The 15,246-nt window shown below is 42.2% G+C and overlaps 1 protein-coding gene and 1 long non-coding RNA gene across 4 annotated transcripts in view; one reads left to right on the top strand and one right to left on the bottom strand.

The window, feature by feature from the left end:
- Nucleotides 1-15,246, bottom strand: part of LOC148133459 (uncharacterized) — a 291,809-nt gene that overhangs the window by 20,611 nt on the left and 255,952 nt on the right. The window lies entirely within an intron of this gene.
- The window catches only part of DICER1 (dicer 1, ribonuclease III), a 74,128-nt gene that overhangs the window by 14,198 nt on the left and 44,684 nt on the right, over nt 1-15,246 (top strand). For all 3 annotated transcript variants that reach the window (XM_087952114.1, XM_087952112.1, XM_087952113.1), the window contains exons 4-7: nt 8,639-8,815; nt 11,387-11,549; nt 12,098-12,228; nt 13,135-13,269. In XM_087952114.1, coding sequence (XP_087808240.1) covers nt 8,672-8,815; nt 11,387-11,549; nt 12,098-12,228; nt 13,135-13,269 — 573 coding nt within the window. In that variant the 5' untranslated portion in view covers nt 8,639-8,671. The remainder of the gene's footprint in view (nt 1-8,638; nt 8,816-11,386; nt 11,550-12,097; nt 12,229-13,134; nt 13,270-15,246) is intronic.

Below are 15,246 nucleotides of genomic sequence, written 5' to 3'. Positions count from 1 at the left end.
GGTACATTTGACCATATAAGGCTATGTATTTGCATAGTTGACCATATAAGGTAACTGACCATATAAGGCATACTGACCATATAAGGTAATACCTATGTTGACCAATCATAGCTTTACACATGTTGTTGGTTGTTTTGTTACCTGGCTGACTATGTTGACCAATCATAGCTTTACATATGTTACCTGGCAGGTATGGTATCATTGGATCATTGGGTGATATCGCAACATCTCCTCTGTTTTTATTTTATTTTAAGGGCTATATACTCACCATCCTCACTATTATGTCCAGTCTAGGTCCTCCGACTCATCCTGTCATAGGTTCATGAGAATTCGTGGTTCCCCTTTAGCAGCATCTTTGGTGAACTCGTTATCAGAGTTATCGGAATCCGAGGAGAATTGTAAGAGGGCCTTTTTCTCTATTAGCGCATTAATTTGTTTTTGTTTTGAGTTTAAATCCGAATCAATTTGGCCAAATTTTCTTTTAAGGATTTCTAAGAATTTACCTATCACACATGGTCCAATGGTACATACCAATAAGAGAAGGATAAGTGGACCAGCTATAGCAGATAACAATGTTGTTAACCATGGGGAAAGGTTAAATAGTCCTTGATACCAGGTATGTTGTGAAGCTCGTTCCTTTCTCTTTCCTTTAATCTGGTGTCTAGTTCTTTCATGGAGTCTAGGACAACTCCTGAGCTATCAGCATAGAAACAACACTCTTCTTTAAGAGCAGCACATAGTCCCCCTTGTTTTAAAAACAAGAGGTCTAGGCCTCTGCGGTTTTGCAAGACCACCTCAGATAAAGAGGTAAGAGAAGTTTGCAAGGCAAGAATGGATTTTCGACCCTTCTAAGATCTTCATCTATGGTGGCACTTAACTGTGTTATGCTTTTATCATTTACAACCAAAGCTGATATGCCTGTTGCTGCACCTGTAGCACCTAAACCTAGCAGCACAGATAAGGTAAGAGCTGTGACAACTTCTCGTTTAGCTCGTAGGTGGTATTGTTGAGGTTCTAAAATGGAAACAAAATCTTCAGAATCATATACATCAATTTTTGGCAACAGCTGGACCTGAATACAGAATGATTTTTTTGCTAATAATACATCTCCGTGGACACATGCAGTTAAACCTGTAGAGCAAGCCCAAACAGAGTTATTTCCAGGAATAAAAAATTGGCCTTGGAGCGTTTTGTGATATTGCCACCAGATGTGGTGAATACCTGGTTGTAACCTCCAATTGAAAGGCCGGTTCTTTCTTTGGGTAGATAAAGTTCACATTTGTGTCTGTGGGTGGCATTAAGGCAGTATTGTGAATAATTAGTAGGTATGTGGCCAAGACAGCAACCTTGACCAGTGATGGCCGTGATAGTGAGAGAGCTATTCCTCCATCGGCAATTATTATCAAAGTAGAATTGGAAATAGGTTGGGAAGAGCCGATGGCTTCATAAAAGGGGGGTTTGAAGACAAGCAAAGCCAACAGTGCTGAGAAATGGAGGAATCTTGAGAGTGATTCAATAATGCGTGAGCAGAAGCAATGAGGGATACCAGTGGGTTCTGGGCATTTGTTAGGGGTTTCAAAAATCCAGATTGGATTTGGTTAGCATTGGGTCCTATAGATAGGGATGGGGAAACATGAACATGGCGTTGTATATAGAAGACATTCCCATAATGATATCCAGGCCACCTGGCATAAATGCGACCTCCCCACTTTGCCCCAGTGTCCCAAATGTTACCGTTTTCCTTTGGCCGTAAAGGAGACAGTCACTGGATTACATTTGGACCATTTGTTTTTGTCTGCCGTACATGTATATCCTGGGTGGTTCTGGTAAGTGTGATGAGATCATTGTTCAAAGGAGGTGTCCAAGAGATGTAACCAGTTGAAACACAGGACCAGGATTTACAATAGTAATCAGAAATTCCTCCACAGGTGTAAATATGTTCTGCATCAGCAATATGTCCTGGGCATACATACAGGTAATGGTATTTAACAACACTGTGGCTAGGGGTAGGGGCATCAGTGAGACGCAGTAGGCAATCTTACCTAGAATCATTTCAGCAAAATCAAAATGTAATTTAGGAAAATAGGAAAAAATCATAGTGTAGTTAGTTGTGGAGCTGAGTATTTGTCCATAAGCGTCCTTGATTGTCCATGTAATGTTGTAGGGCGATGAGCGTTGTCATGAGATGATGAAAGTATGACTTCAGGAAGGAAGCAGCAGCAAAGAAGCAAGAGGATCTTCATCCTGGTCAGTGGAGCGCCTTTTGGAGAGGAAGTGGAGAGCGAGGGGTCACGGTGGTAGGGACGAACACACCTGGCAGGGATCCAGAGTACTCGTTCAGGGAGTTGGACAGCGGCGTAGCCTCGTCCCCAGGTGATCAGCTCAGCAGGTCCCTTCCACGCAGGATCAGGCAATTGCCTATAATAAACAAGTGGTCTCGAAGCGGGAACAGGTGGTTTAGTAAAATGTCGAGATGCAGCAGACAGGGGAGGGGTGCCAGTGAGATTGAGGAAGTTAAGTGTATACAGACAAACATTCAAAACATTTTGTAATGCCGGGAGGCTAGGGGGGCCTCTAAGGCCTTTTGACCCCATGTATCGTTGTAATGCCAATTTTAAGGTTTGATTACCTCTTTCCACGATAGCTTGCGCTTGTTGAATGGAATCCCAAACTTATGGATAATGGACCAATGATGGCAAAATTCAGAGAACTGAGAGCTGATATAGGCTGGTCCATTATCTGTTTTTAGAATTTTTGGCGATCCCAGCACTACGAAGGTCCGAATACAATGATTAATAACATGCTTTGACGCCTCTCCCCTTTGAGGGGTGGCCATAATAAACCCTGAATAGGTGTCAACAGACACATGAAGGTATTTCCAGGGTGCAAAAGGCTGAAATTGCGTGACATCCATTTGCCAGGTGTCACAAGCATCAGTCCCTCTAGGGTTGATACCTTGGGGGTAGTTCTTTGCTTGAAGACTACATGTGGGACATTGTTGTATAATTGCTGTCGCTTCTGCCAAAGAAATGCCAAATTGTTTTACCAGAGCCTTTTTGTTTTGATGAAAGTAACTATGACTTTCCCCTGCAGTTAGAGGGGAAGGTTGGGGTGACTTAACAGTGATAGGAAGTAATTTACAAGCAGCATCAGCTACCTGGTTTCCTTCTGAAAGGAAACCCGGAAGCTGCTGGTGACTGCGTATGTGGGCCACGAATAGGGGGTGCGCTCTGGATTGAATGAGTGTTTGCAGTTGAAGTAACAGTGTCATTAATGATGGTTGTAGAGAAGGAGACAGATATGCTTCAAAAATATGCAAAACCAATTGAGAGACATATAAACTATCCGTTATGATATTGATTGGTTGAGTGGGAAATGACTCTAAGGCTAAGTTGAAGGCAGCCAATTCAGCTTGCTGTGCTGATGATTGTGGCTTAGTCAATTGTTTGTGCCAGGTAGTTTGATCGAACCAGACGCAAGCACCATGAGTTTTAGAGCCATCAGTAAAAACTGTGATGGCTTGAATTAGTGGAAAAGCAACTACTGGAGAGGAAAAGGTAATAGGTACCGTTTTAATTAGCTGTAGACGGGGTCAGAAGGGAGATGGCAAGAGATGGGACCAATCCAATTCTCCAGGGCGTCCTGTAAGACATCAGATGTCTGAAAAAGGGGGTCCCATTGAGACAGTTTGAAAGGAACATGTATTGCCTGGAGATCATGGCCGATTAGGGCCTTAGCCCGGTGACGCCCTTAGTACAGAGCAAAGCGAGCTGAAGGGCCCGAGAGGTAATAGTTGCCCTAGGAGTATGGGGAAGGTGAAGCCATTCAATGATGCACAGCTTCTTTGTTTTGGGGGTGTTTGGAAGAGAATAGCTGTGAGAAGAGCTGGTGTGGGCAAGATAGCCAAAGATAGCAGACAGTTGGGGATGATGCGATCCACCCACACTTGCTTTAAGGTATTGTTTACTTGGGCTAGTGCCTCCAAGTGCTGGCTTGTAAGATGGACCACATCTGAAGGATGTTTCAAGCCCGTGAGGGCATGGAATAGAGGAGAAAGGGTTGCAGTAGTGACAGAAAGATAAGGCCGTGCCCAATTGAGCGTGCCGAGATATTGTTGAAGTTGTACAAGGGTTGGAGAGGGAGGGAGAGTCAGAGAAGGTAAGGCAGGAGTGGCAGCAGAAGACAGGAGTTTGTGACCAAGATATTGAAAGGGATAGTGAGATTGTATTTTTCAGGGGCTATGTGGAGGCCTGCTGTGGTCAAGAGTTTGGTGAGAATGGGAAGGGTTTTTGCAACTGTGCCTTTAGGGCCTTCAGCTGCGACCAAGATGTCATCCATGTAATGATATACAAGAAAGGAGGGATATAGGTTGCGATATGGTTGGAGAGCCACGTCAACATAGTGCTGACACATAGTGGGAGAGTTTAGCATCCCTTGAGGAAGGACTTTCCACTGATACCTTTTGGTGGGTCTGGAGTTATTCAGTTCTGGGACAGTGAAAGCAAATAGAAGCCTATCTTGGGGTTGAAGAGGGATGGAAAAGAAGCAATCCTTAAGGTCAATAACTAAAAGGTCAAAATGCTGTGGGATAAGGTTTGGATTGGGAAGTCCACATTGCAAAGCACCCATTGGTTGAATGATAAAGTTCACGGCCCTTAAATCCTGAAGGAGGCGGTATTTCCCAGATTTCTTTTTTATAACAAAAACTGGAGTATTGTAGGGACTGGTAGAAGGTTCAATATGACCAGCACTTAATTGTTCAGAGACAAGAGCAGTCAGAGCAAGCAGTTTCTCTTGGGGGAGTGGCCACTGATCTACCCATACAGGAATGGATGATTTAAGGGTAAGAGGGAGAGAAACAGACATGATGACAATCAAGGGATGTGAAAGGTAGCTCCAAGCTGTTCTAAAAGATCCCGACCCCACAGATTGTAAGCAAGGGGAAGGATATAAGGTTTGATGAGAGCAGAAGCAGAAGCATTAGGGGTAATGGCCGTAAGCCAATTAGAGCTGACCTGAGCGCTTTGAACTCCACCAACACCTTGGACAGAAGGTGATTGTTCAAGGGGCCATTCTGGGGGCCATTCAGTCGTTGAAATAACCGAGGCGTCTGCTCCAGTGTCCACCAGTCCTGTAAAAGGACGACCATTAAGAGACACTGTTAGCAGAGGTTTTGAGGCTTCTATAGAGCAGTCAATAGCCATGAGGGAGGGGGAGGAGGAGGTGGGGATGGAGGAGGGAAGAATAATAAGAGTGGCTACGATAGTGTTAGCAGGCAATGAGAAAGGTCTATCACCTACTGCTGTAAGAGAGAGGCAATTAAGAGCGGATGAGTCATAAAGAAAGGGGGCGGCGATCACCTTCCATGATCAAAGAGGAGTTTGGGATGAGCAAGATGGGCGTGTGAGGTGAGAGTGGGCGGGGAAGTGTAACTTTGAGGGGGAGGGTAAAGACAGATCCAGGATCCTCATAGATAATAGCAGTTGAAAGCAGAACAGGGAAAGCTGTTTGGGACGAAGTAGGTGCAGCCTTGGGGCGGGGCTAGCTGCTGGCCCCGAAATTAGTTTTCCGAGGGGGCATTTGGAGAAGGATGTGGATTAGAGCGACATTGGCTAGCCCAATGGAAACCTTTACGACAGCGAGGGCAAACTGTTTTTGGCTTAACAGAGGGAGGAGGAGGTCTCCTTCCCTTGGGTGCACTGCCACCTCCTGGCGAACGGCACTGAGACTTAAAATGACCGGGTTTGCCACAGTTGAAACAATTCCCTGCACGGGGGTGGTCATGGCAAACGAGGAGGTAATGGCTGAGGCAAGGGCAGTGGCTTTATGCGCCTCAGTTCCCACGTTCTGGCATGCTTTAATATAGTCAGCAAGGGTCTGATGTGGAATGGACTGAAGAGGTTTCAGGATTTGTTGGCAATCATCATTAGCATTAGTCACTGCAAGCTTTGAGAGAAGCTCAGCTTGCGCTTGGGGGTTTTCTATCTGCCGGTTAAGTGCATCTGATAGACGGTCAATGAAAGAGGTATAAGGTTCAGAAGGACCCTGAAGAATTTTATGAAAAGACAAAGAGGGTTGAGATGGGTCAGGAACCCTACGAAAGGCATTAAGAGCAGCATTACGCATGATAGGATAGCCCTCAGTAGCCATTTGAATCTCATCTTGTGGGGTGATCACAGCTCCTTGGCACAAAAGGTGATCCAGGGTGACACCCTGGGGAAGCCCTGCTGCAGCAGCCATGGAGACGGCCAAGCGATAATCGTTGTGCCAAGCTGCAAGCTGGGAGGATGTCAGGAGCATCGAAGCCATTGTTTGCCATTCAGAAAAGAGAATATTATGGTTGTTAGAGATATTCTCCAGCATGGCACGCACATAGGGTGACTTTAGACCGTAGTTGGTGGTGGCAGATTTAAGATCTTTCATAAGATTCCATTCCATGGGGGCATACTGAGCAACTGGATTGCCTCCTGCCGCTGGGACTTGAAGGATCATGGGGAAGCAAGAAAGATCTTCAGCATTAATCTTCCCATTAGCTAAAGCTTCCTGAAAGGTGTTACGAAGCAAGGGGGGAGGGGTATTAGAGGGGATGGAGTCAGGTTTTGTAAGGGAAGATTTTGAGGCTGAAAGGCTGTAGGGAGGGGGAGGGGGGAGGAGGGGGAAGAGGAATGCGAGGAATGTAAGGCAGGATATAAGGTTTTTGTTGAAGGGGAGGAGGGAGCGGGGGGAGAAGAGGAGATGGGTGAAATTTCTGCTGGAAGAGGAGAGGGGGAATTAAGGGGGAGGAATGAGAGGAATGTAAGGTTTTGTTGAAGGGGAGGAGGGAGGGGGAGGGGGGAGCATTTGAAGACAAAGAAGAGGTGGGTGAAATTTCTGCTGAAAGAGCAGGGGGGAATTAGAAGGCAAAGGAGGAGGAGGGAGAGAATCCTGTTGATTCAAAGTTGAATCAGAAGGATAAAAAATGTCGATCGCAGCCATGAGCGCTCTCCAGGTGCAGAGAATATGTGGCGCTGCCCGAGGAGGTTGATGGATCCATTTCCCAATTTTCTCCCATGTGGAGCGTTTAAGAGTGCCATCCTCGGAGTAGGCTGGGCAATGTTTTTGAAGATAGAGGAGGAAAGATATTATAGCTTTCCTTGAAAGAGGAAAGACTGTCATGCCATTAGTTCTTTGCAGAGCATTGGCCTTCCTGACTAAAAAATGAAGTTCATCCACATGCTTGGACAGAACTTTGGAAATTGGAGAGCCCATACTTACAAATGCGCTTTACCGTTGCCCGGTGTTGTAGTACAGGAGTCAGGGCAACGCCTCCTAGAAAAGGAGCGCGTTGTGAAGGGGACGTATCGTAGAAGCGATCACGTCGGGGTCACCAGTTTGATGCGTTGCTGGTCCCACTGCAGGGATGGGGAGTCAGCTGGCAGCCCACGCCCGGACCGACTGCCCGGACGGGCTTCTCTCGCAGATGCAATGATGACAAAGACACAAAGGCATGTCCTTGGGGAGAGGAAGCCCGAGCAAACTTTGCTCCTCTCTTTTATTGTGCAAGTTTAGGGTGGGGTTTAGGGTGTATGAGGAAACATTCCTTTTGGGTACATTTGACCATATAAGGCTATGTATTTGCATAGTTGACCATATAAGGTAACTGACCATATAAGGCATACTGACCATATAAGGTAATACCTATGTTGACCAATCATAGCTTTACACATGTTGTTGGTTGTTTTGTTACCTGGCTGACTATGTTGACCAATCATAGCTTTACATATGTTACCTGGCAGGTATGGTATCATTGGATCATTGGGTGATATCGCAACACTTTTTATCCTGTAAATCTCTCAAAACATTGCTTTTACATCATCATTTCTTAACAACTTTTGGAAATAATCTATCCATAGCAGCAGACATTGCTGTATTGTGCCTGCTAATTCCATTGTTCAGCAATCTGCAATATTTTGTATGTCATAATATTTTGTGTTATTTTGTAAATTAAACCAAAACCAAAGGGCAAACTTTCCTTTTCTTTTCTACCTGGAATCTTTAATCCCCTCTAATGTTCAGTTTCTGAAATCACAAAGTCTTGAATTTCTGTTATCGCTTTGGATAGACAGAAGAGGTTTTTAGGACCAGTCTACTCACTGGTTCTTCGGTTTCTGCCATGGTCATTGTCTCATCTCATTCAGAGATGTGCTAGTTCACAATGGTTTCCCCTGAAGTCACAGAATTGATAATTTTAATCTGACAGGTGAGAATTTGATTAATCCCAATATAGTCAGAATTATTGTAATATACTGTAATTTAGTTTAAATCAGTTCAGGTTTTAGTTTTAGTTTTGGGCTTGCCTATTTCTTTATCCTGTTCCTATATGCTTTTTGAAGTATAGACTCAGCATGCTACTAAAAGCCTTTTTGCTTTTCTTTCCTTTTTTATTTTTGACCTAAATAAAGGTTGCACCCTTCTTTTTCACTTATTGGAAGAATGCTACCCAGTTAGGGTGGTAATATGCTTTTCATGGTTGGGTTGTCTGCTGGGGTTCTTTGTTTGTGTCACTTTTTATTTTAAAAACTTTTAAAACTTTTAAATATGTTTCTGTACATGTGCGTAAATGATCAGTAAATAGTTGTAATGTTGTTGTGCTGTGCAGGAAAATGCTATGAAAGAAACACTGGATGAATGAATGAAAAGCCCTGCTTTTCAACCCCTCAACATGGCAGGACTACAACTCATGACCCCAGCTTCCTCTCCAATGGGTCCTTTTTTTGGACTACCATGGCAACAAGAAGCAATTCATGATAATATTTACACACCAAGAAAATATCAGGTACTAAGTGTAATGCTATTTACAATGAAAATATGTCTTATATTTCTGTTAAGTTATGTGTTTATTATAGGTACTTTTGTCTCTAGTTGTTAACACTAGAAGTAGAAAAAATACAGTCATCTCTGTGTTACCATTTTGTGTCCAGGAATTTCAAAGTTGAAGTACTGTGCTATAGTATCTAGAAAGTGATACTATATCAACTTATTTGTCTTAATTGAAAGAACAATGCATAAAATATAATGTTTCTATTGGGTTTTCCCATTTCCCTCTTGATGCACCAGGGAATCATAGCCTGTTCGTAATAGATTATTATTGTAATGAGAAAGGTGGATAGAAAAAAAGAAAATCAACAGTTTTTATTCTTAGCTAAGTATAAAAATGATTCTTTGCCTTTTGTTTGATTTGCATAATTTAGGATACATTATCTATTTTACTTTTATCATAAATGTTGCTTCATTGCAACCTTCGTCAAATCTAAGTGCTCCTTTAAGAAGAAATGATTAACCTGTCTTTTTTGTAGAAAATCCAAGGCATTTCTCAACCTTAGCAATTAGCTGGCTAGGGAATTCTGGGACCTAACGTTCATACATCTTAAAGTTGCCAAGACTGAGAAGAACAGCTTCAAAGTATGGGGAATTCCAGTTGATGCTAGAATTCTAGAGGGAAACCATAGAATGTGTTGAGTTGCTCAGACAAATTCTTTGAGAGACAGCAGTTCAGTCCAGCAGTTCAGTAAGACATGGCACCTCAAGTACTGTTCTGATATTAGTTCATTCTCTCTTGAGTGTCCATTAGGGGCCAGATAATTTGAAGTTGGCAAGTGAATCAGAATGTCTAATAGCTGAAAGAGGACCTTCCAAAACCTGGATGTAAACTAAGAACTGAGATTACATGATTCACTAACAAAAATACACAAATACTCTGGTATCTAAAACCATGATCTAGGTCTAGAACAATGTTCCTCAAGGTATGGGCATAGGACTCCTAGAAATCCCCAAGCCCTCTCAGAGAGCTGCAAAATCAAAATTATTTTCCAGCCTATGTTGAAAAACAATACAATGTTAAAATCCTATCAAACAATTGTGACAAGTGGTAATGGCAGCAAACATGTCAACTGTAATTTTCAATGCAGTAAATATCGGTTAATATAAACCTTATAAACAAAAGTTATTTGGGGTTCTCAATAATTTTTAAAACTGGGAAGAGGTCTGAGAGAAAAATGTTCTTAAAAAAGGGTTTGGAAGAGACTGGCTGGAACTGCTAAAAAGTGCTGCGAGTCAAAACTCAGTTGTTATAGTGACTAGGTTAAAAGTCTTGTAGACCATGGGAAATATATTGTATCAGTTGTGTGAGTATGGAGCCCGCTCTTGAATTGTGCTCTTAAGGCTGGCTTATTCCAATTGAGATCTGCTACAAGGAGCTTGAAGTCTTCAACCTATGTTCTCATAAGAGTTGATGCTCTGGCGGAGGTGGCAGATGTGTTATTTGGCATTTTCCATCTGCATAGGGTCTCCAAAGTGGTCTCTGAATCTGGTGAGGAAGTTTAGGAAATTATACAGAATAGGGTCATTGCAGAGCCCCATGTTGAATCAGAATCTGTACTTGCTTTAACAGTTGTTGGATATTTCTGCAAAATTCCTCATATTGTCTTCTATGCCATTTGGCATCTTGCTGATAGAGCATATGTCTGGTTGGTCCACTGTTGCGGCATCTCTGGGGTCAGAAGCTATGGCTTGAGTATTCCAGAGTCTGAAAATTTTGGTAAAGAGGAGTAGTTGATTATTGCACTGGGGAAGTCCAGTCTGTTCAAATGAATATAAAGGTTTATTGTAAGCTTAAGCTCTCTACAAGAATCTGAACTACAAATGGTCAAAGCAAATTGGTGGTAGATAAGAGTCAATGATATTCAAAGTGAATTGGACTTAGATCTCTTGTGGGCGGGAAGGGATTCAAGACTGATGATATTTTTGTCCTCTGCCTCAGACTGAGCCCGGTCATCTCCTATACTTGTTCTGATCCTGAACCAATAATTTTTGTGAAACAAGTGTTCATCATTCATAGAGAAAGTCTTTTAGTTCCCTGGTTGCCAGATATTGAGCCCTGAAGTAGGCCTCCTGTTGTAATCTAATCTGATTGCAAAGTCTGTCATTGGTAGAAGCTAACTAGCAGCCAGTGCAAATCACACAGGACTGGTGCTGTGTTAATAAACCAAAATATCCCCATACCTACTTGAGCTGGTGTATGCTCAGCCAGTTTAAGTTCTCCAGCGGTTGTCAAGGGCAGCTTTATGTAGAACGAATTGCAATAGTCCCTCTGTAAGGTGACAAAGGCCTGTACAGCCAAGAGCAAAGCTTCCTGTCTCAGAAATGGATGGAAATAGAGCACAAGGTGTAATTGTTTTAAACCTTCCCAGCCACAGCTTGCAACTGCTTTGCAAGCAGGACTCTGAATCCAGAAAAAAATTCCCATAGTGCTGAGCCATTGTATTTCAGGTTATCTATGACTTGAAAATGATTGATTAGTATGAAATCTTACTTATTCAAGGAAAAAATAAAAATGTGTTTGTTTTAGGTGGAACTCCTAGAAGCAGCTCTGGATCACAATACTATTGTCTGTTTGAACACTGGCTCAGGGAAGACTTTTATTGCAGTGCTACTCATTAAAGAACTTTCTTATCAGATCCGTGAAGACTTCAACAAAAAAGGAAAAAGAACAGTATTTTTGGTTAATTCCGGTATGGATTTAATGTAATTTAATCAATAAGGAGATCATTTTTAATTTTAAAATAAAAGTAGACTGGAGGTTTAAAACAAGAAAATGAAATAATGACTTGTTAATAGGCAATATGAAATTGAAACTGTAGAGCTGTAGATGTTCAGAATTGAACATAATCATTCTGTGAGAAATAATCAAAGTGAAAAGTGTCTACTTTTTGTAGATCTAATATTGATGATTCTAATTGTATATGTGTAGGAGAGCCAGTTTGATGTAGTGGTTAACGCATCAGGCTAGAAATCAGGAAACTGAATTCTAGTCCTACCTTAGGCACAAAGCCAGCTGGGTGATCTTGGACCAATCACTTTCTTTCAGCCCTAGGAATGAGGCAGTGACATACCACTTCTGAAAGTAAACCTTGGCAGGAAAACAGCAAGGACTTGTCCAGTTAGTCTGCAAGAATCAGGCCATTGAACAGAAGAGATTAAAAAGTTGCATGTATACTTGAGAATAAATGTGAATGTATTTGTTTTACTATCCCTAACATGTCTTTTTTACCCTATAAAGCAAACCAAGTTGCTCAGCAAGTATCAACCGTTAAGACACATTCAGATCTCAAAGTGGGAGAATATTCAAGTTTGGAAATAACAGGTGTATGGACAAAAGAGAGATGGAACCAGGAATTTGCAAAGTATCAGGTAAGGTATCTTTGTATTTTTATACTATAAATTTGACACCATGATTAATTTTATCTAGTAAAGAATTGTGTGTTATTTCAATAAAACATAACATAAATGTCATAAATGTTCTTTGAATATGGATAGAATAGAATTAGGAAAAATATGAGAACTGTCGACATTAAATATAATCTTACCCATTTACGTGGGATATGCAGTCAAAGTCTGTAGCTTACTCTATTACTTGTGTAATGTTATATGAAAAATAATATCTAAATAAAAACTATTTTGGTAAATTTCCTAGTGGTTCTCTAGATTGCTCTTTCTATATAAACAGAAGCAAGGGTCTGGAGTTGAAGGATGAGGAATAAGAAGTCCTAAGGTCTGTTTGAAAGCCAGCATAGTTTAGCCCTTAAGCCACCAAGCTAGAAATTAGGTTCTAGTCCCCCCCCAGGCACAGTTTTTTAAGAAGAGGAAAGTTGGCTCAAATGCACAACTTTAAGGGATTTTTACCTTTAATTGGTATTTCTCTGAATCTTTGTCAATTAGATGTTACAGCAAAAATGCCTTAAGGTTTTTTTTAATCTAAGGTCTAGTTTTCTTCATAGCAGAATTTTAAAATTGTAGAATGGCAATCTCTATTTTGTTTCCTTGGCTTTCTTTAATAGGAATGAGCATTATAGAACAACTCTACAAATATTGTCTAATTTGAAAAAGTAGGATGTTATTCAATTTGAACAGCCTTTGAATAGGATTATAATGCATTTCACATCATGTGGCCAGAAGTTTAAATAAAAGGCCAAATTCTGTGTTACAGATTGTTTTTATGTAGAAATAAACAAATGTTCAATTTTAATATTGATTAAATTGAGTAATCTTTAGTTCTTTCCATAGCAGTAACACTATTTTTGTCTTACGTTTTTTCAGGTTCTGGTTATGACCTGTCAAATCGCTTTGAATGTTTTAAAAAATGAACATTTAGCCCTCTCAAACATTAATCTCCTTATTTTTGATGAGTGCCATCTTGCAATCCAGGATCATCCTTATAGAGAAATTATGAAGGTATATTACTCAGCTAGGTATTGAACACTTACTCTTCAATTTTCAGTGTACATCAGTTAGGAAAAGTATTTATAAGATGTACAGCATTACAAATAAGCTGAAAAGGTCTTTTGAAGCAGGCAGCGAATACAGGTAGTCCTTGACTCACAGTCGCCATTGGGACCAGATTTCTAGTCATCAGTCAAAGCACCCACATGAGCAAACCAGATTTTCTTACTTTTTTGCAGAGGTTATTAAGTAAATTACTGTGGTTTTGAATACACAATTGTTAAGTGAACATAAGAGCAAGCTTATTCTAAAGGGTGTTTTTTTTTTTTGCCAGAAACCCCACCAAGTGCCTACCTAAAATGCAGTCTGACTGCAAGAGGGGACATTTTACAATAGCCTGAAGTATTTTATGGACCCTTCTTAACTTTAAATGATTGTTAGTGTTAGGGATATACACCCTAGCAGAACGTGCAACGGCAGTCTAGCAGGCAGGCAGATATGTGAGACAAAAACGTTGTAGTAGCTTACACTCAGTAAGACAGATACACTGTGCAAGTTAAATAGTTTTTATTCCAGCAAGTGTTATAGCATAGTCAAACGGTCCATATGTCATACACTAAGTTCAGTCAGTCTGGGGGTTATTCAGTTTGCAAAGTCCAATGTCGAAAAAGAGGTCAGTAAACTTACAATCAATCAGTCCAGTGATATATCTCTTTTGCAGTCAGAGATATGAAGAAAAATCAAACCCCTTTTCTTCTCTCAGCAAACACGCAGTTATCACCATCAATTCATCATTGTCAGCATTCCAGTAAAAGCCAGGCAAACAGTGAACTCTCTTGCTCCCTCTTATGGTGATTTTACAACCGCACCCAAAAAACTTGGTTTACAGTTTAAAGTGATACATACACTTAAACTCACTAACATAGTTTATATATATTATTTTTACCCAAACTAAGTTAGGTAACCAATGTTATCCCTAACATTCTCCCCTTTTGGGTAATATAATAATATATACCGTGTTTCTCCAACAATACGGCCTCCACCAATAGGAAGGCCCAGCATGTTTTTTGGGCATAAAATCAAATTAAGCCCCTCCCCCAAATTTAGGCCTATTTTAAAATATGCAAAATAAGGGGGAAGGGCGGGAGACTTGCGTTAGGAGCGCCCGGCGGGCGAATTCCTCGCCACCAGCCGCTCCTAACGGGCGATCATGGCGAAGCACAGAGAGCTCCCTACTCCCACCAAACACCTTGCTGCAGACACCTTTAGCACCCACCGCTGTTGCTTTCCCTTCTGCCCATTACGCCGTCATGTTTGGAGCTGCCACTTCCGCGTTTCGAGTGCCGCCGCCATTTGGAGCTCCAAACGCGGAAGTGGCAGCTCCAAACATGACGGCGGGCGATCTTTTTATTTTGGTCCGCGCGAAGTTCAGAGCGAGCAAGGGAGGGAGACTGCGATGCCTCCATCCGAGATGGCAACCTCACTAGTGGATCACAACGTGGCTGGAAGCCCGAATTGGCGGGATACGATGGCGATCTTTTTGGAGCGAGAGGAAAGGGAGAGAAGAGTTGCGGCGTAATTTGCAGGAGGAAGTGGGTGTACCCACGGCAGGGAGCCCAAGGAAGAAGGGCTGGTAGGCAACGGAGAGCGTCCCGTAGCTCCGGAAGCAGCCTAGAGACGCGCCCGGAAGAGGCGCAGATGCTGCCTTGTAATCCCCAAGCCAACTGCGTGCGCCACCTTTAGTTATGTGCGCTCCGCGCTTTGGGCATCTCCGTGTGATCGCGACCCTGTCCTTTCCACCTGGCGCCCTTGCTGCTTTCTGGCTCTTTAGCAACCGGCTTCGTGTTTGGAGCACTGCCGCTGTTTGGAGCTCCAAACGGCGGCGGAAGTTCCAAATGCGGAAGCTCCAAACATGACGTTGGGCGATCTTTTTATTTTGGTCCGCGCGAAGTTCAGAGCGAGCATGAGAGGGAGACCGCGATGCCTTGC

This window comes from Notechis scutatus, chromosome 1 (assembly GCF_049901735.1).
Source record: "Notechis scutatus isolate UNSWTSFEM ecotype Mainland chromosome 1, rNotScu1.2, whole genome shotgun sequence".
NCBI lineage: Eukaryota > Metazoa > Chordata > Lepidosauria > Squamata > Elapidae > Notechis > Notechis scutatus.
This window is presented reverse-complemented; position numbering and strand designations above follow the sequence as displayed.